The 20,341-nt window shown below is 36.8% G+C and overlaps 2 protein-coding genes across 2 annotated transcripts in view; both read left to right on the forward strand.

Annotated features, from left to right (window-relative positions):
* Positions 1-60: 60 nt before the first annotated feature.
* On the forward strand, positions 61-2,955 carry LOC113236789 (60S ribosomal protein L37). Its single transcript, XM_026472967.1, has 3 exons — positions 61-79; positions 251-386; positions 2,783-2,955. Exons 1-3 carry the CDS (start codon positions 77-79, stop codon positions 2,920-2,922), a joined length of 279 nt encoding a protein of 92 aa, XP_026328752.1. The 5' UTR covers positions 61-76; the 3' UTR covers positions 2,923-2,955.
* Positions 2,956-3,473: 518 nt separating this feature from the next.
* Positions 3,474-20,341, forward strand: part of LOC113236474 (PDZ domain-containing protein GIPC1) — a 24,632-nt gene continuing 7,764 nt past the window's right edge. Inside the window, exon 1 of the mRNA XM_026472561.1 lies at positions 3,474-4,011. Within this exon, the coding sequence (XP_026328346.1) occupies positions 3,778-4,011 (234 nt within the window). The 5' untranslated portion in view covers positions 3,474-3,777. The remainder of the gene's footprint in view (positions 4,012-20,341) is intronic.

Raw genomic sequence — 20,341 nt, forward strand, 5'->3', positions numbered from 1 at the left:
CACGCCAAACACTCGTTACAACATATGGCAACATCAAAAAGTTTTTTTTTCTCTTTGATTGTCAAATTCTGACAAAATGGTACTGTATCGTGAATTATTACAATTTTAAATCTAAATTAATCCACTTTTATAACTAATACAATGCACCAGTAATCACGCAATGAGTTCTTCCTCTGAATTGTTCTGAAGAAATTGCGTCTATTTGCGAACAAGTGTTGATGTTTTATTATAACCTAAAATATTATTGCAGACGAAGGGTACGTCGAGCTTTGGTAAACGCCGCAACAAGACACACACGCTGTGCAGACGATGTGGTAGATCTTCTTACCACATTCAGAAGTCCAAATGTGCACAGTGCGGATACCCTGCAGCAAAGCTGCGTTCTTGTAAGTGACATTTTTTTGGTTAAAAAATATTTATTGGAAGTTGATCGTCGAGTTGATTCCGACTTTCTTGGGCTCTATAACGTTTAACGACAAGAAATTTTGGAACTAGAAACTCTTACTAGTGTTCGAACTAAACGTATTCTATATAAATAAATCTATTTTTAATACATGTGTACTTAAGTAGTTGAAAGCCATAGAAGTTCGTTTATGAACGAGTTTTACGCTATCTATTTCGGCGGCCTATTTATTTATAATAATTAGAATGATAGATTAATAACATTATAATTAATTCGGATGTTTCCTACTACTATATAGGATTTATAGGAATGATAGTGAAATTATTAAAATTTGTTACTTATATTGTAATATGTACTGTGATATGTATAACACTACTTTTTTTACTTTTATTTATTCTACTAAATGTTGTCTTGGATCAAATTCCAGGAATTACGCTAAAAGTAGGGTGCTTAAAATTATAAGATATGATTTGAGTTAATACATTTTAATCTAAGTTAGTAAGTTATTTCATAAAGTTTTTGTGTGCATTGTGAGTATTAAGTACAAAAAGAAAAGAGACACAGAACTGCTCTGTCTATTACATACAGCCACAAAAATAGTTTTACTATTAGTTTGCAATTATTAGTGTACCTTTGTATTGATGATAAAGATCAATCCTTATGGCCCAAGTCTGAAATTTTGCAATCAACAATTTTTAAAAAGGAAATCTAATACATTGTAAAAGGAAATTCCATGCTTTATGAAGGGAAGACAACAGAAAGTAATTCAAGATAGTCAAAATCTGATAAATGTATGCTTTTTAATTTTTGTAAACTTTCATGTAGCATCGTAATTATGACAAAGTGAGAACTGTAATGTCTATTTGGGATAACTTACTTCTCTTCTGCTTATATGGCTGTACCCGCAGAGTCGGTTCTCTTTAAACTACTATCTCACAAGAGCCAGTTTAAATGACCTTCTCATACTGATTGTGGTGAACTTTGTCTAAACACGTTACACCACCCGCACATAGCAAAATTTTCATTTCATTGATAAAAAGATTAAACAAACAAAACGAAAACTTTCTTCAATATGGCTGGAGTCAAACCATTAATTTTACCAAACCAGGGCTATCATATCGCACACTCAGCTAAGCAATTTTTTATTATTTATTTTTAATCTTTGTTTATTTAGGGGCTTTGATTGTTTTTGAACATGTCAGCCCCATTAGAAATACAATACATCAAGAAAACGCTTAATAAAATCCAGACAGATAAATCAAAATGCTACCTAACTAAACATGTATACAAAATCTCTGCGGCACTAGATGTTGGCTCCGACAAAACAGATTGAAACCACTGGAACAAGTCATATTCTTATGTGCTTTGAGTGAACTCTGAAGGATTGCATTGTGTGTAATGTGCAGCGATCAGAATAGATGGAATATATTTACCTAAAGTTTAAATAAAAGTCTTACTGTGGATAATACCAACCCACACTACTACTACCACTAAATAAAATATATGCATTGGAAACAAAACTACTTTATTTTTTCTTATCTAAATCATCACTTTCATTTCCGTATGCGTATAGTATATCCGTTGCGTAACATTCGCGAAAACCTAAGAACTCAATGTAAAACCTCTACAAAATAGTTATTTTATTTAGAATTACAAAACTTGTTTAAACATTACCATAGGTAAAGTAATTGCTAGATACAATTATAAAAAATATAGACAGTGTATAAAATAAAAAAATCCAGGATTTCAGAGGTATTTTTTGCTTTGTGCATTATTTTGATTTTTTTTGTTAAAAAATAAATTCTGCCTTTTTCTATCTCGGGTAATATGTTAAGAAAATATCGCTCATTTGGTGCAACATTGACATAATTTTAATTTTGACAAAATTGAATTCAGTATGGTAACACATCTGTAACATAACAAGTGTTTGTGTTTGAACAAAAATTGGCAGTAATTTAAAATTTATTTCATTCATTTTATTTAAGAGCCATGCTCTTGTCGGTGTAGCCTCCTCCACTCCTCACGGTCCATAGCCAACTCCTTGACCTCCCTGTAACTGCTCACATTAACCTTTCTTTTTATTTGGTCACAGAATGCCATTCTCGGTCTTCCTCTCTGTCTCCTTCCTTCCATCTTTATTTAAATTGTTAATATAAACAAAGTTTTATTACACACGTCATTAATTTGAAGTAAAATTAAAAATTCATTTCTAATCAATTTCCTGTAACATTACAAGAGTACATCAGTGTAGCACCAAATGAGCGACATGTGGGTTAATATAGTTATAGGCAGATACATTTTAATATGTTGCATAGCAACAACTTGTAATAAGTTTATAAATAGGTGTTATATAAATAAATAAATGAATGTTTATTACAGATCATTGGTCAGTGAAGGCTAAGCGCAGGAAGACCACGGGCACCGGGCGCATGCGCCACCTTAAGATCGTCAGGAGGCGCTTCCGTAACGGCTTCAAGGAGGGCAAGCCCACACCTAAGAAAGCTGTAGCCTCTTCGTAGATTTACTGCTAAGCTTCAATAAAAGTTAAAAATCCATTTGAAAGTTTTATTTTTTATTCTTTTGGTTATATTTACATTATGTGTAGGTATACTTCACTGCATTTATAATATTATTATTATACACTTAGGTAGATTTGTTTGTATGTTGCGAGTTTACAAATAGTTTTATCTGCTATCAATTCTACTTGGTTTTAAAATCTGGATATTTAGGGAATTCAGTTGGTAGGCTCTGCCCAAAGGAATTGTATCACGTTATATCGATATTGTAGTTTCTAAAACGCCTTGTCAATAGTTCATAGCAATTACAATAAACTTGAGTAATTGCCAACTACTTTCAATAGGTGCCAGGACTTTTAGTAACGCACACCTGTAAAGATTTATTTATTCTAATACTATTGCTAAACAATTGAGTGCTACATATATAAATTGTTGTTGAAATGTTTTTAAAAACTGCAATTTCAATGGAGTGAGGTGCGTCATAACCGGGCGCTGCAACATTACTTGAGGCGGGGGGCGCGCGCTATCGGTGTGCGGAACGGAGCCGACACGAATAATCTACTCGAGCAGCCACTCCAGTTAGTCGTGGCTCGTACACTGCCCGCGCCGCGCATTATGTTGCTCTTCGGTCGACTCGCTTCAACGCGCTACCTTCACAACACAGCTTAATCTTATCCCTCATCGCCATTGGGCGATAACTTATCATGTGCTGTGACGCAGCTGTACGTTTTAAAAGTCTTAGAAGATAAGCGACTTTGTGGTGATTAAAATTGCACTGTGTGCTAGTGTAGAATGTGCGCGCGTTGAGTTCTCCATAAAGAAAAACTTGTTCCCGTTATTTAGTGGCCGGAGTTCGAAATGTTCAAGCCGAAGAAGGCGCCGAAATATACGCCTCCGCCAGTGCCTTCGGCGCCAGTGGAGGAATACCAGCAGTCCAATGGCGTGGACAACAATAACGGGACACATAAGTCTCAACTCGTGTTCCACTGCCAACAAGCGCACGGGAGCCCGCTCGGACTTATTTCTGGATTTTCTAATGTTAAGGAACTGTACCAGAAAATAGCAGAATGCTACGATTTTCCACCAGAAGATGTGAGTTTCTTACTTCTTTATGCGTTATGCATCTTCCTTTATAATAAAAGTTATCTAGAGTAATAAATTACAAGAACGTACTTAGGCCTTTATTGGATTTTGTACCGCGACCTTAAGGCATCTTGAAAGTAAAGATTGCATCATGGGTCATGCGTGAGACAAAGTAGTGGTTTCTATTACAATAATTGTTACCTACATCCTATTACAGATGAGTCGCTCGGTTCTCATGCATTCACGTTTGCTTTTCTTGCTTTCATAGTGTCAGTCAAAACTTTATTTCATGGCTGACCGTCATAAAACAACTCTGAAATTCATAGTTATTTGAAATTGGTGTCCTGACTTCAACTACACGCAATGTCAAAGTGCTAGTTATACGTTATTATTTCAATCGGCTGAATTGATTTAGATTATTGCATTCATTCGGATCGCATTACAGGTACTTGCAGAATACCTGTAATGTGGGCAACAACTATAGTTTATATCATTTGTTATCACTTTGCCAGGATATATGTATTTGGAAAACATCAATGTATTTAGGTAAATTTCCTATTTCCACTACCTACGTATGAAGAGATAGGTAGGTATACGTTTACGGCTATCGATCATAATAATTATCGTAGCATAATATTGTGCTCTAACTGCTCCTAACAAAGCGCACTTTTTCATGGCCACTGAAGGCTGAAGGTAAATTTCGATAAGGAAATATTTTCTTAACAATGCGTCACACCACACGTAGTCATCGTATTCATACACATATTACGATGCTTGAAATGTTATGCAAGTTATATACATAGAATAAGTCGTGCACTAGTGCCATTTATGCACATTTTTTCTTCCATTCGCGCTCAAACAAACTTCAGTCCCACCCCCTAATGCATTTTTTATAAAGGCCCATACTTGCGTCTCCGAGTCATAATTGTACCTGTCGTTACATTACAGCCACTAAGGCAGTTAAATATCTCGGTGTAACTATTGACTAAACCCTCAGTTGGCGCACTCACATAAATTCTTTGACTACACGAGTTCGTAAACTGATCTATATTTTTAACCTCCGGCAAGTAGCTGATGCTGACACCCTCCACATGACTTATTCTGCCCTATGTGTGTCCTTGCTTACTTACTGTCTTACGGTTTGAGGTGGTGCGGCAAAAACCATTATGCTTAAACTGGAAAGAGCTCAGAGGTCAGTCTTAAAAGTTATGTTTAAAAAGTCTTATCGGTACCCAACTTCTCTATTATACGACGACTCCTCAGTTCTATCAGTAAGGCAGCTATACGTACTACAAGTGATCTTACGGAAACATATGCTATTAAAATATGACCTTCTTCAGAAACGTAGATGCAATTATGTATGCCCTTACAGGCAACATAGGACTACCTTGGCTGGAAGGCACTTCCATGTTCTCAGCGCTCGTCTATATAACTTCATTAACAGTAAAATAAATATATATTCTCTTTCTCATTACGTAATCAAGAAAAAATTGACAACTTTGTTAAAATGCCATGATTATGATGCCACAGAGGCGACGTTAGTATAATCTTACAAATTTTATTTAAGTGAATAATCAAACAATTAGGTCGTGTACCTTCATCTAAACTTTTTTGGTATCCGACTCTCCTAATGTTAAGACCTTACTTATATGCATCCAAAAGCAACAATTATAACGCACCTTCAGATATTTCACACACATACACTGATTGTTGAATCAGTATCACTCATAACACACTCTACAATTACTCTCCACTCTCTTGATACACACTGCGACTTATTTGTCTAACATAGTTTTATTACGGTCGTATTCCAGAACTCTACTCAATGCTCAAGTCAGGACTTGAGTATGATTTAAAGCACTAGAAATCATACTCAAGTCCTTGCCATTAGGGACGTATTTCCAGTGCTTGAAATCATACTCAAGTCTACTTAAATCCTGACTTGAGCATTGAGTAGAGTTCTGGAACACGAGCATTAGGGTCGTATTCCAGAACTCTACTCAACGCTGAAGTCAGGACTTGTTTATTCTTTTGTGGGTCCCAAATGAACAGTTTTAATGTACTGGTTTTGGGACTACAGCGTTCCTTTTAGTTTATATGTAAGCCATTTGCTGATAAAAATTCGATTGATGCTTGCCCGCCGTGGCGGGAACGGTACTGTCTGCTAACATACATTAAATCCTTTTGTGGGGTCTGGAGGTTGCCTGACTGGTCAGCAATCAATCAATAACTAACAATTACTGTATTATTTCTATACTATTTGTAATGGCTATCAATAAAGTTATTATTATTATTATTACATGCCGAATGCCGATATTGATATCTTTATTTGCCCACTATGTATTTACCATTGATAAATTAATTTAAGTAACTTACAGGGTTATAGTTCTTTCTCTTCTATTATACATTTACAGAGACAATAGCAAATTGATACTTTATTGTCAAGCGATTATGTACAGGTATCCTAATTAGTGTAGTCATAAAACATCGTGTTACATTTTTTACATGTGTATAAAAATGTAAAGCACATGTGTGCTCGGCGATACTAACGATAAAAATACTGATGGACTGCATTGATACGAGGTACGTTTTATTCAGAAGAATGCGGTATTCCAACAACTATTTAAAATTAAACTAGTGAGGTAAAAAGTCGTGATTTAGTCAGTTTTAGACACAAAAAGTAGATTAGTCGATACGCCGCGCGCCGCGCCGTTATAAAGTTATAGAGGTGTTTTACTATCCGCGTTGATTTTTTCGGTTTTCCTTCCTATTACGACACCATTTTTTAATATTGAGAACCACTGCATCTAATTCAGATCTGATTGCGTCCACAAAAGTCGTGATGTATCCCGAAATTCGAGGATTACTGATCCATTATTTGATTTAAAATCAATTACGACTTAACGTGTATAACAATTGAGACTTAACGTGTATAACGTGCAAATTTTATTTACCTCGACGTTTCGGGCTTATTCAGTCATATTTGACCAAGCATTCATTTGATATGAAATACACTGAATATGTGAGATAGGTGCGTTGTATAATTATTAATGATGTATACAAACATTAGGGAATTAACATGGTTTGCTCTAAATACGCAATCAATTTTTTTTTTTCATTTACAAAGATTAAACAAAAAAGTACATTGAATTGATTTACCACGTTTTACTAACAAACCACTCATAAAAATCACGCGACAAAGAGATTTAGGGTCGTATTCCAGAATTCTACTCAATGCTCAAGTCAGGATTTGAGCAGACTTGAGTATGATTTCAAGCACTGGAAATACTACCTTAATGGCAAGGACTTGAGTATGATTTTTAGTGCTCACTGCAATACTCAAGTCCTGACTTGAGTATTGAGTAGAGTTCTGGAAACGACCCTGAGACTTATCGAGAAACGTACCTTTACATACATACCTATTTTTTTTTTAAAAAAACAAAGCGTTGCAACACGTCACTATTTTAAAATAAATAATGCGTGAAAATCGTGAAAGTTTTAAATCAAAATAGTAATGGACTGGCCATTGGATCTACGTTATTAATCAACAGTTAAAAACCTGCTATTTTTTGTTTCCCCTACAACGACACAATAACTTTTGTAGCTATTAGCAAACCGGAAGTTATTCTATAATTATATAAATTAATTATCTAATGATAATTATCACATTTTCCTCAAACATTCATCGTCGTTATTTGGAGACTACATCTTTACAGTGTCTAAGATAGTGTGCTATCGGTGACAATCATTGTTGCTTAAGATTTATCGATAAAAAACATTAAAAAATATCAAACATAAAAGCACCGACGACTCTGTCTTTTGCTCATTGTATATACGAATTATGACAAATCATTTTTTGATTAAAGCGAAATAGTATCGTATCTAATTGCGTAGGCTTTGTAGCTCGTGAGGTAGACGTGGAGAAACACATTGTACGATATTTTAAACTATTGCCTTTTAGAAATAGAATATACTCTCCTACTGTACAATAAGTTTATAGCCTTCTGATTTATTATGGAACACGGGAGAGAAAATTTCATTGAAACTTCTAAATAGTTATTAATACAAAGATCGAACACTCACAAAAAATTCCTTCGATCCGGTCGGATCTAAATAACTTCAAAAATGCTTCAGTATTGGTTCCACGTGAAGAAGAATATTCCACTAAAACTAGGGGATGAATCAGGTTTCGCGCACTTTCCGGTCACAGATTCCAATAAAACTTGGCAAATAGATCTAATTCCACGAATTTTTGAGGTTTTTTTATAAAAAAGTTACAACTATTATGACACCAATTGGTGGGACGAACAAGTTGTGCGTCCATCTGGTAAGTAACACGCCTATCCATAAATGTTGCAGTGTCACTCAGAGCTTTAAAGCGCAAAGACCCGAGGAGCACTGCCACTATGCCCGTCACCCTGAGACAAGTCCAATGTGCCTGTAATTTCACCAGCACTCTTATCCTTCAAAACTAGAACGTAGTAATGCTCATATTACTGCTTGGCGGCAGAAATAGGTAAGGTTGAATTGAAGATGGCAGTATTTCCCTGGATGAAGACTTTCACAGGGAGCTCTACTGCTATTAAATCAAATAAACTATTGAATGACGTTGATTTCTCCGTAAATGAACGTTGTAAAAAAAAAATTAAGGAACTTTTTAATTTTTTTTTATAGTTCACTACCGGTATTTTCTATTTTCATTATCAATTAAAAAACAAGTTGAATTAGTGTTTTTTATTGTTGGTAAAACAATTTTTCGTGTGGTCGAAATACGTTAAAACGTCTGGGTCTGACTTCACTTGAAATAGGTGGTAGATATGTCCCGATCTCTTTTTGGCTCAACTCACACTGGCGCAGATTCGAAGCGTCGCGTCGCGTCCTGTTTTTCGACGACAACGCATGGCGATGCGCGACGATGTTCGCATTAGCGCGCCCGGATCACAGGGTCGTATTCTAGAACTCTACTCAATGCTCAAGTCAGGACTTGAGTATGATTCAAAGCACTAGAAATCATACTCAAGTCCTTGTCATTAGGGTCGTATTTCCAGTGCTTGATATCATACTCAAGTCTTCTCAAATCCTGACTTGAGCATTGAGTAGAGTTCTGGAATACGACCCACAGTGTGGTCGGCGTGTGACGCTTCACTGCGCGCAAGTAACGAACGGGGCGACGCGCGAAACCGCTCGACTTTAACCAAGCGTTGACGCGCGATTCCACATTTGTTTAGTACAAATTTGTACCTTAATAATGGGAAAATAGAGATGAATATGCTGTAGGCGAAAAACATGACGCGTCACGACGCTTCGACACAGCGCCATTGTGATTTGAGCCTTAGTCGCGTGATTTTTATACTAGGTGAGGTGTAGCTTGTTAGTAAAAACATTCAATATACTTTTTTGTTTAATCTTTGTAAAGGTAGAAAATTTAATTGCGTATCTAGAGCATACCATATTAATTGCTTAATATTCTTACATATTCAGTGTATTCCATATTATATGAACGCAGTCTTGGTCAAATTATGACTGAATACACATAAAAAAAAAACAATTGAATGGCGATGTTTTCATAATAATGAAACAGTATGCTTTTGTGTTTCGTTATTGAAAAATATAATTAAATTACATAAGCTAAAAATATGATTTACTTGAGTAAGGTAATGAAATTCGATGAGCATGCACATACTACTGCGTTCAGTGCATTAAAAATTGTAGGTTTTATTTAACTATGTAGGTAATAAACGGAAGGTATTGCTTTTGTAACGTATTTTTTCCACATTTACGCGCCATCGAAAGAATGTCGCAACGCACCAAAATGTCACTAAATGTCTTCATTTGATAAGTCATAAAAAAATCTTCACTCGCTTGAGCAAACTTTCAAGAGCTGTCAAGTTTATTTTGAGAAATAACGCTGAATGTATTCTATATGAAAATTATAAAAAAAAACCGACTTCAAAAGTTCATGGAACTACGTCCATTTGCCAAGTTTTATTGAAATCGGTTACAGGAAAATGCGCGAAACCGGAATCGTATTCCTTAGAAGTAAAATATTTTCTTCAAATTTAAATGGGACCAATACTGAGGTACCCTCTTTCCAATAAAAAAAGAGTAACAAAATCGGTTGAAAAATCATAGAGTTATGGCGTAACACACATACAAAAAAAAAATACAATCGTATTGAGGCTTCTTTTGTTTAAGTCTTTTATTTTTAGCCGACTTCAAAAAAGGAGGAGGTTCTCAATTCGACTGTATGTTCTTTTTTTTTGTATGTATGTTACGCGATAACTCCGGTATTTGTGAACCGATTTTCATGATTCTTTTTTTGTTGGAAAGGGGATACTCCCATTGTGGTCCAGTGGTCCCACTTCATTTTGAAGAAAATCATCCACCTCAAAGAGTGGCTGTTCACGCATGAAGATTCATTTTTATAAATAGCGCCTAACTTTAATTTAGGTGCAATTACTCTTAGCAATCATTTAGTTGATTTTGCTATTTCTCCAATTCAAGGCGTTTTTCTCTCGATATACTTTGAGTAGTGTCTTAGTGAGAACCAATTTTTATTATCTCCAGTATCAAGTCCTGTATAGTGGCGAACTAGGGGATATTTCAATGAAACTTAGCAAATAGACGTAATTCCACGTACTTTTGAGGTCGGTTTTTTATTATTTATAAAACTTCATTCAGCTACCCCTTGCGACTCGCATTTGATTATATCAAAACGGCTATCATAGCGTGCCGGTACTGTAGTGGCTAAGTCTGTCTTACTATCTATAGATATTTTTTCCGAAATAAATTATTATTTCACATATAAGTGTCACAGAGAACGCGGGTTTCCCCAATATTGATTTACCTATTAGTAGGTTAAAAAGAACGTGCACACTTTATCTAAAGTAGCTTAAGTATTTACGTATTTAAGTATTTTTATTGACATAGTTAAGCTTTTTATTGAAGTGACATTGTCCGAAAGTAGTTTCGCGAGCTATAAATTAAACAAAACAACTGGCAGTTTCTATTTTAGTTACGAGGTCGTTTTTTGCCTTTTACCGTCTTTTAATGTGCAACCCAACCTTTCAATATCAGTAAATTAGTACATCGTCGATACTCCCTATGAAAACCACGTTTTGTATGGATGGATGCAAAACGTGGGCACTGGATGAGGAGGTCCCGGGTTCAATCCCCGGTAGGGCCAACGGCTCAGTGGTGGCAAACGTTAGCGCGACGGGAAGTGAGCGTGCTTACAGCTCCAGTACCTATCTGGGAAATAGGAGGGTCCTGTACGTGCACCTGAGGCGGCTCGCTTAGGCGAGCCACCCCAAACGGGCTGATTTGGGGTTAGAACCTGACTTAGATGGGCATGCTCGCGCAGGTCACAGTGCCCTTCTCGTATACCCTGAGGTTTGGTAGGGAGAGTCACTATAATCAAAACTTACGTAGAAAGATATGGTGCTGTTCATATTTCATCTGCTTAAAGGTGGCATTTTCCACAAAAAACCTCCAAATTATTTATCAGTTGTAAGAAATTCACCATCTTTCTGCAAATAAAACTCGTATTAAGTTTATAGCTTTTTGTTATTGAGTTACAAGTGCAGAAAGATAGTGATTTTCTTACCATAGCATACCATAATTAAAGACATTTTGAGGAAAATGTGATTTATGTGGTTTTACCTTTAAACAGACGATTTTATACCTAACCTAACATTTAAAAATCAATTCTAAATCCAGTAAGGAAAGATCTATAATTGAGCGTGCTGTTCATTATAACGTGAAGCTTGACTCTTAAGTTTTAAATTCAACTCTATGGCACTTGTTATAAGAGCGCTCCAAGTTTAAAGTGTCAAGTTGAATCTACCTAAGTAATGAAATGTTAGCTTCTTTATATCACAACAAAGTTATAAATATCTACTTAAGCGAACCTAGTTATTTACCTAGTTATATTAATAATAATAATAATAATAATAATAATAATAATAATAACGCACACACTCAACATAACCCCGCACTAGGGAAAACCCTGTGTCGCAGGTGCCATGGACACACACATAGAAAACCACAAATTACACCCAAACTCACGAGAGAAATAAATGTAGGCCATACAAATATTTCTCCCGACCCGGGAATCGAACCTGGGACCTCTGCGTGGCAGTTCGGCGTGGTAACCGTTCGGCCACGGAGGCAGTTTATATTGTATTGTTGTAGTTTTATATTGGTATTTATTTATGATAAAAAAGTCGACACAAACAAAATTTTTTTTAATAATATTAGTGCGCCTGATGGTAAGCTACACGCCTGTCCATAACAGTTGCAGTTCCACTCAGAGATTAAAATCGCAAAGGTCTGAGGGGCACTGTCAATGCACCCGTCACCCAGACACATGTGTTGGCCCCAAGTGTCTGTCGTTTCACCAGCACTCTTACCCTTCAAAACCGGAACACAGTAATGCTGACATTACTGCTTGGTGGTAGAAATAGGTAAGGTGGCAGTACTTTCCTGGACGAACTCTTTCACAAGGAGCACTACTGCTACTGAATTAGTAGTTAATATAAACAAAACAGCATTACTAAACAAATAAGTGAAAACAAAATACTGTCGAAATGCGACATCTAAAAAAAATTAATTAAATTTTCCGGAAAAAAAATCTTGTGCACTGAATGTAGACATTCGTGTTTTTTTTAATTGTAATTAAGAACACAGCATGATAATTGAATGACATCGTGAAAGGAGCGACTGTTGTATAACTGTTCGCAATCACGATGACAATGGGGCGTCCCTGGGCGTCACCACGTTCTCACGCCGGCCGGCCTTACCGCACCTCAAAGGCCACTGAAAATGGCACGAACGCTAATTTCCTGATATTTCACGGGTAGTATTATGGTTTGGTGAATGTTTATGCTTTCTTGCAACAAACCATGACATTTATACTAGATACTTAGTAACTGATATTAATTTTATCTGGAAATTTAATTTGTATTAAGTCCTATAAGTATAGTCTTCATGATAGGTGTTATCACATTACCAATTAGTATTATCGGAGGTAAGTAAGTAAATATGTAGGTATTGCTAAAGTCGATGACGTAAGGATCAATTTTTAACCGACTTAAAAAAAGGAGGAGGTTATACGTTCGGCAGTACGTATGTTTTATGTATGTTTTCCGATATCTTCGTCAATTGTGAACTATTTGGAAAATTCCTTTTTTGTTTAAAAGGGTGCACTTCCGTGGTGGTGCCATTGTCAGTAAGTTAGAATCTGATGAGGGGATCCCATGAAAATCGCAGAAAATTCTCAAATTTTACAGGCATGTCCGTGTAGTCACCAATTTCTCCATCAATAGCAGACCGATTTCGAAAATTCTTCTTTTGTTTGAAAGGGTGTACTCTCGAAGTGGTCCCTGATGCTGTTCTGCGTTCGTCTCGGTTGTTACAAAAATATTAATTATTTTCCGCAAATAAAAATTGACTTTTCACTTGACACAATACGTGCAATCAACAAATCACCGTCACCATACTTAACGTTAACTGTTACGTTACGTTACGTTAACTGCTTCCGTGGCCGAACGGTTACCATGCCGGACTGCCACGCAGAGGTCCTAGGTTCGATTCCCGGGCCGGGAGAAATATTTGTATGGCCTACATTTATTTCTCTCGTGAGTTTGGGTGTAATTTGTGTTTGTCTATGTATGTGTCCATGGCACCCGCGACACAGGGTTTCCCTAGTGCGGGGCTATGATGAGTGTGTGCGTTATTATTATTATTATTATTATTACCATGACAACCAAAATTGCAATGGAATACTAGAAAGAAATTACTCTCAGACTTGACAGTATGGCGCATTAGTGCCTTTGCCTTTTCCAATGCAAATGGAAAAAACAGTACCAAAAAAAATAAGAAAATCGACTCATCCGAAGAACAGAGTCTGATGTGATTATGTAGCGAAAAGAGAATAAGTACATTTCGAGAATAATTTCGTTATTCAAACTAAGGTCTATGTAAACTTATTTCGTTTCGAAAATATAAAATAGAACAACGGTCGATCTGACATTCACAGCGAAGAAAATCGAACGAAATGTACTATGTCCTAAGAACAAGTAATTTTGCACGTAGATCTTTGTTCTACGGATGAGTCGAAATGTAAAATGTATTAGGGGCATTGACTTACAAATAAATGGACGACGCGACGGGTCTAATACAAAAACCACGAAAAAAATGTCCCAAGTAAACCTATTCGAAATTTAAATTGTTATGTCATCGCAGTATCGCGCTGTCCGTAGAACAAATGAAGACTAAAGCGGAGTGTCGCGCTCTGTATACGATTTTAGCGCCTTGCAAGTGCGGACACTTTTTAGCGCGGACCCGACGTCCATATAATTGTAAGTCAATGATTAGGGGTTAAAGTATGAAATTGCCGTTTTATTGCAATAGGTTCTTTGAATTTTCATAGAATCTTCATGGTTTGAGGTTTTCGAATGAAACTTTTTTCAAATGGTTTCTGTGATTTTTTTTTTTTTTAATTTGAAACATTTGAATATCGACTTTCAATTGTGTTTGTTATTCAATTTAGACAAGAAAGATGGATACTGCGAAAATTCGAGTGATTTTTGAATACGAGTTCCGACGCGGAACTAACGCGGCAGAAACAGCCCGCAATATCAATGCTGCGTTTGGAGAGGGGTCTACTAATGAACGCACCGTGCGATTTTGGTTTAAACGCTTTCGTGATGGAAATTTCGACTTAAAGAACGAGCCACGAGGAAGACCGCCCACACAGGTGAATAACGATGAATTAAGAGAGATAGTGGAAGCCGATCCTAGTCAAACTACCCAGGAATTAGCGGCATGGTTTAACGTTACCTTACCCACAATATTGACTCACTTGCGTCAAATCAATAAAATAAAAAAATACGAAAAATGGGTGCCTCATGATTTGACTGATCTGCAGAAAGAAACGCGTGTTGAAACTTGTGTTGCCTTGTTGAACCGGTACAGAAATGAAGGAATATTGGATCGAATTGTAACATGTGATGAAAAGTGGATTCTTTATGATAACCGGAAAAGAAAAATGCAATGGCTGACCCCAGGTCAAATGCCACAACAGTGTCCTAAAGCAAAACTTACCAATAAAAAGGTAATGGTAACTGTTTGGTGGTCTCAGCATGGTGTTATTCACTATAGTTTTCTCCGATCTGGTCAAGCAATAACGGCAGATGTCTATTGTGCCGAACTCCGAACCATGTTGACAAAACTAGCAGTAAAACAGCCCCGACTCATGAATCGATCTTCACCATTATTGCTCCACGACAACGCGAGACCTCACACAGCACGAGAAACCATTTTGACCCTTCAGGAACTGCAGTTAGAAACCATTCGTCATCCTCCGTATTCACCAGACCTTGCTCCAACGGACTACCATTTTTTTCGTGATTTGGACAATTATCTACGTGACAAGAAGTTTTCTTCCCAGGAGGCAGTACAAAATGCTTTCACACAGTTTGTGCAGTCTAGATCGTCGGAGTTCTATCGCAAAGGCATTAATAACCTTCCCATTAGATGGCAGCAATGTATAGATAATAATGGCAACTATTTTGATTAAATAAATTTGTTAAAAATTTAAAAATAAACAATTTAGATTTTCGGTACAAATCGGCAATTTCATACTTTAACCCCTATTATAAAGGAGTCCGTAACAATCCCATTGTCACCAAGAAGTCAGAATCTGATGAGGTTTGTTTGTGAGGTTGGTTTCCATAGTCTAAGAGAGAATCCCATGGAAATCGAAAAATACCGCTATACAACTTTTAAGGTCGGTTTTTTTTTTTCAATGAAAAAGTTACAATTCAGGATTAAGAAATTAGCGCTAGAGTGCTCAAAAAGATCAACATACCTACAGGTATAAACTATCGTACCGTCGTCGTATTCGCAGTCCATTTTAGATTTATATAATTTAGTTAAGATCTGTTTGCACAATACCCTTTTACTTTGCGCATATTGTAATAAAACTTTTATTAAAGAAAATTATCAAACGACTACGGAGTTTTAACAGGCGTGTCCGACAAGCTCTTGCTCGGTTTTGTTTCCCTGACATTATAAATTTGAATAGGTACCAACAATCGTTGTACTATAACTGTTTCTGTGGCTGAACGGTTACCGTGCTGGACTGCCATGCAGAGGTCCCGGGTTCGATTCCCGGGCTGGGAGAAGTATTTGTATGGCCCACATTTATTTGTCTCGTGACTTTGGGTGTAATTTGTTTTTTTTTAAGATACTAAGTGATGAGACTTACAAGTCGTGCGCCTGACGGTAAACGACACGCCTGTCCATGACAGTTGCAGTGCCACTCAGAGATTTAAATCGCAAGATCTGAGGTGTTTTGCCTCTGCGCCCATCACCCTGAGACATAAGTTGAATAGTCCCATGTGCATGTAGTCTCACCAGCACCGTTACCCTTCACAACTGGAATGCAGTAATGAACACATTACCGTTTGGCGGTAGAAATAGGTAAGGTGGCAATACTTCCCTGGACGGACACTTTCAGGAGCTCTACTGCTAGTATTGTGGTTGTCTACCAATGTGTGTGTCCAGGACACCCGCGATTTCCCAGTGCGGAACTATGAGTGTGTGAATTGTTGTTGTTGTTACTTAAGAACCTGAAGATGACAATGTTCGAAGTACTGGTTATGGGTAGCAAATTTACATAGTCTGCACTTACGCACTTTAAACTTATCATAAGAACGATAACAAACCTGCCACTTTCCTTTTAGCGAGGACATCTGTGCGCGCGCACCTGGCAATGAATGTAAGGTATACGGGTTTGTAATTAACCATCTAACAAACACGTCTGAGTAGAATATTTGGTATTTAGTAGTAATAGAGCTCCTTGTTAAAGACTTCGCACAGGGCAGTATCTACAACAGTAATGTCAGCATTACTGTGTTCCGGTTTTGAAGGGTAAGGGTGCTGGTGAAATTACAGGCACATGGGGCTTGTCAACTTATGTTTCAGGGTGACGGGGACAGTGGCAGTGCCCCTCAGATCTTCGCGATTCAAAGTTTTGAGTCTGACAGACGTGTAGTTTACCATCAGGCGCACTACTTGTTCGTCCCGTCACTTGATATTATAAAAACAAAATATTTTTCATAGAATGTGTAGAAGAATGTAGGAAGTTTACGGCGCGTTTCTCGTGCATTTTCTCGTTTTTTTATTCTTGTGGTGTATGGCTTAAGTGATATAGTGTGACACCTTTTTAACTCAGAATTTGTTTATCAATATTGTAATGTAGATGTGATGAGAGTAAGTGTGACAGCGAATGCGGAAGCACGCACGGCTGCGCCCCGGAGCGGCCCGGAAGTGACTTGGCCCAGGGGCGCAGTCTAGCCTATGTGATGGGCCGCAGATATGTTACATGCATTTCACACGATCAAATCTGTCGATGAATATCTTTACGAAACCATGTAATGCGTTATATTTATATCTTAGTAACAAATCGCAAATTCTATGGTTATTAATATTCTATATAAGTATGCAAATTCGGACCTATAGTTTATAATTTTGTGGCCACGGTTTTTACACGATTTAGTTTTTCAGTCGTAAGTTGCATTACATTTTGAGTTTCTTAATTCTTTGTTATAACATATATAAATTCTATATTCCTTAGTAGAAGTAGAGCTCCTTGTGAAAGAGATCGTCTCGTGGGAAGTATTGCCACCTCACCTGAGCATTACCGTGTTTCGGTTTTGAAGGGTATGGGTGCTGGTGAAATTACAGGCCCATGGGGATTTGTCCATTTAGGTCTCAGGGTGATTTAAAGCACTGAGTGGCACTGCAACCACCAGGCGCACGACTTGTTCGCCCCGTCACTTGCTATAATAAAAATGAAAATACCCAATAATATGCGCCGGCGCTGTTGTGTTGTTTCGAGTTAGAGCTAGAATCACCCAGTTTTTTATTGTTGATGATGGATACTTAGATAATATTATGAATTTGGATTGTCACTTGAAGCGACCCGTTACTGACAGTAGGTGGACAAGAAAAGGCCACAGCCCTGTGTATCTCTTAAATACAGTGTGGCGAAGTGTGCGACGCCGGCCCACTATGCCTGGGTCAAGGACCGGACAAGCCGGCAGTCTATGTAGGTACCTACACGTACTATCGCTCTCACAAGTGCATTCTCGCATTGGAATCGGACACATCAATTCCTGTCAACTCGTAGACCTCTCGGAAGCGTAAAGTAAAAACGAGGTTCTTTGTCCGATTGAGTTACCTATTTTTGCCGCCAAGCGTTAATGTGGGAATTGTTGCGTTCCAGTTTTGAAGGTTAGTTGGTGCTGGTGAAATTACAGGCACATGGGACTTGTCAACTTATGTCTCAGTGTGACGGGCGCAGTGGCAGTGACCCTAAGATTTTTGCGATTTAAAGCTCTTAGTGGCACAGCAACTGTTATGATAGGCGTGTCGCTTATCACCAGGCGCACGACTTGTTCGTCCCGTCAATTAGTATTATAAAAAAAAAGTTAAAATCGGGTAGAAATTGCATTAGTGATGTTGAATTATTTTTACAAGATTGTATAAATAATTGCCAGTTTGACGACCTCGGTGGCCTGACGGTTTGCAATGTGGGTGCTGGACGAAGAGGTCCCAGACGCGATTCCCGGTAGGGCCAATTTCGGAAATGCACTTTACTACATTGTTTATGATAGTAAATCCTTAGCAATTTTCCAAATGAGAGTTAAGTTTTTGACGACTGTTCCAGCCATTTTACAGGTATACGCAACGTGTATTTATCTAACTATTTGTATAGTTTCAATAATTTAATGTTTTGACATTGTTTTTTTATTAAATTATGAATAGTTAGTAGTTTTGTTGTGCATGTAAACCCGTTATTGTAATTATTGTCTCCTGTATTTAGGTCTGTAGGAAGAAATTTCTCTTAGAAATAAGGAGTACCTTTTGTAGTTTTTTATTTTCCTTGTTACTAAATGCGTTTTTTGTTTTTTCTGTACGATAAATAATGAAATAAAAAAAAATTGTTCTGCTCTGGGTGTTGTGGGTTCTGTAATTGGTGTGGTTGTTTGATATTATTATTAAATTGTACATAAGTAAGGTTTGATTTGACAATGTGGTTTTCGTGGCGACTATACTCGACGCGACTGCCGGTCGCTCCTACCTTGGATCCATCACCGGCATCCGCATTACGTGGAAACTTGGAAAGTGATAATGATATCGCCGTATTATTCACCGTTCGTATTTTCTATATAAAGTAATTATTATGTACATACATCTACTTGTCAACTATAAAGATAACATGTCTGTAAATGTGACACAAAGCGAAATTACAATCAAATAATCTCTGGACTCATTTATTGTATTTTTATAATAACCGATTAATCATTTTATAATACGCGCTACATGAAATATGTACAAGTAATATAAAAATTTAATCATTTATTGATTGAACAAAATATTTTATGAATTCAAGTAATATTTAATGATTCAGCTACCATATTTTATACACAATTTATGTACTTGACTGTACTGATTGCGCATTATTTTCTGCTGCTGTTCTCTTTTGTCAGACTACCACACCTGCAGCTTGATTATGATTGCCTCTCCCGATCGGAAACTGCGTCTTTTCCGAGTCGAGGCGCATAATTGCGCTTCACAACTGGCCGATTGGAAACTGTTGACATTTTTAATCTGAACACTAGTTGATTTAACTCACAAATTAGAAAGATATAGTAGGAATCAGGTTCATCTCATCATCAACCAAGAACAGCGTACCTACTATGTGATTATAGATATAGTGAAAAGAGGATATATAGTAATCTCGTTATTAAAACTAAATTTTTACATTTTTTAAATTTAAAAAAAAGTTAACATTAAAAATCATAATCCAGTTTTAGAGTATTGAAATTCTTTAAAGATATTTCAGCTATGCATCGTTAGGATAAGTTCCGATAAGCTAAACACGTTAACTAATTTTAACTATTTTTAAAAGAGAATTTTGTGCTCTATCTTTTTCTATTTGAAAAGGATATCTTACCACTTGTCACTTAGCCACGTTTATTAGTTAGTGGACGGCAGTTCTGTTCATGTGACATTTTATAATTATCCTGTTTAAGCATAAAAAACTTACCATAAAAAAACCGACCTCAAAAGTACGTGGAATTACGTCTATTTGCTAAGTTTTATTGAAATATCCTGTAGTTCGCCACTATACAGGACTTGACACTGGATATAATAAAAATCGGTTCTCAAAGTATATTGAGATAAAAACGCCTTGAATTGGAGAAATAGCAAAAACAACCATTAAAATAATTGCTCCTTAAGTAAAATTTAGGCGCTATTTATAAAA

The sequence above is a fragment of the Hyposmocoma kahamanoa genome, unplaced genomic scaffold, assembly GCF_003589595.1.
Source record: "Hyposmocoma kahamanoa isolate Upper Pololo Valley unplaced genomic scaffold, ASM358959v1 92, whole genome shotgun sequence".
Taxonomy (NCBI): Eukaryota; Metazoa; Arthropoda; class Insecta; order Lepidoptera; family Cosmopterigidae; genus Hyposmocoma; species Hyposmocoma kahamanoa.

Bases quoted from the DNA above. Each gene is read 5' to 3' on its own strand.
- LOC113236789 (XM_026472967.1), top strand. The intron at 387-2,782 runs GTAAGTGACATT...TGTTTATTACAG, and splicing joins TGCAGCAAAGCTGCGTTCTT to ATCATTGGTCAGTGAAGGCT.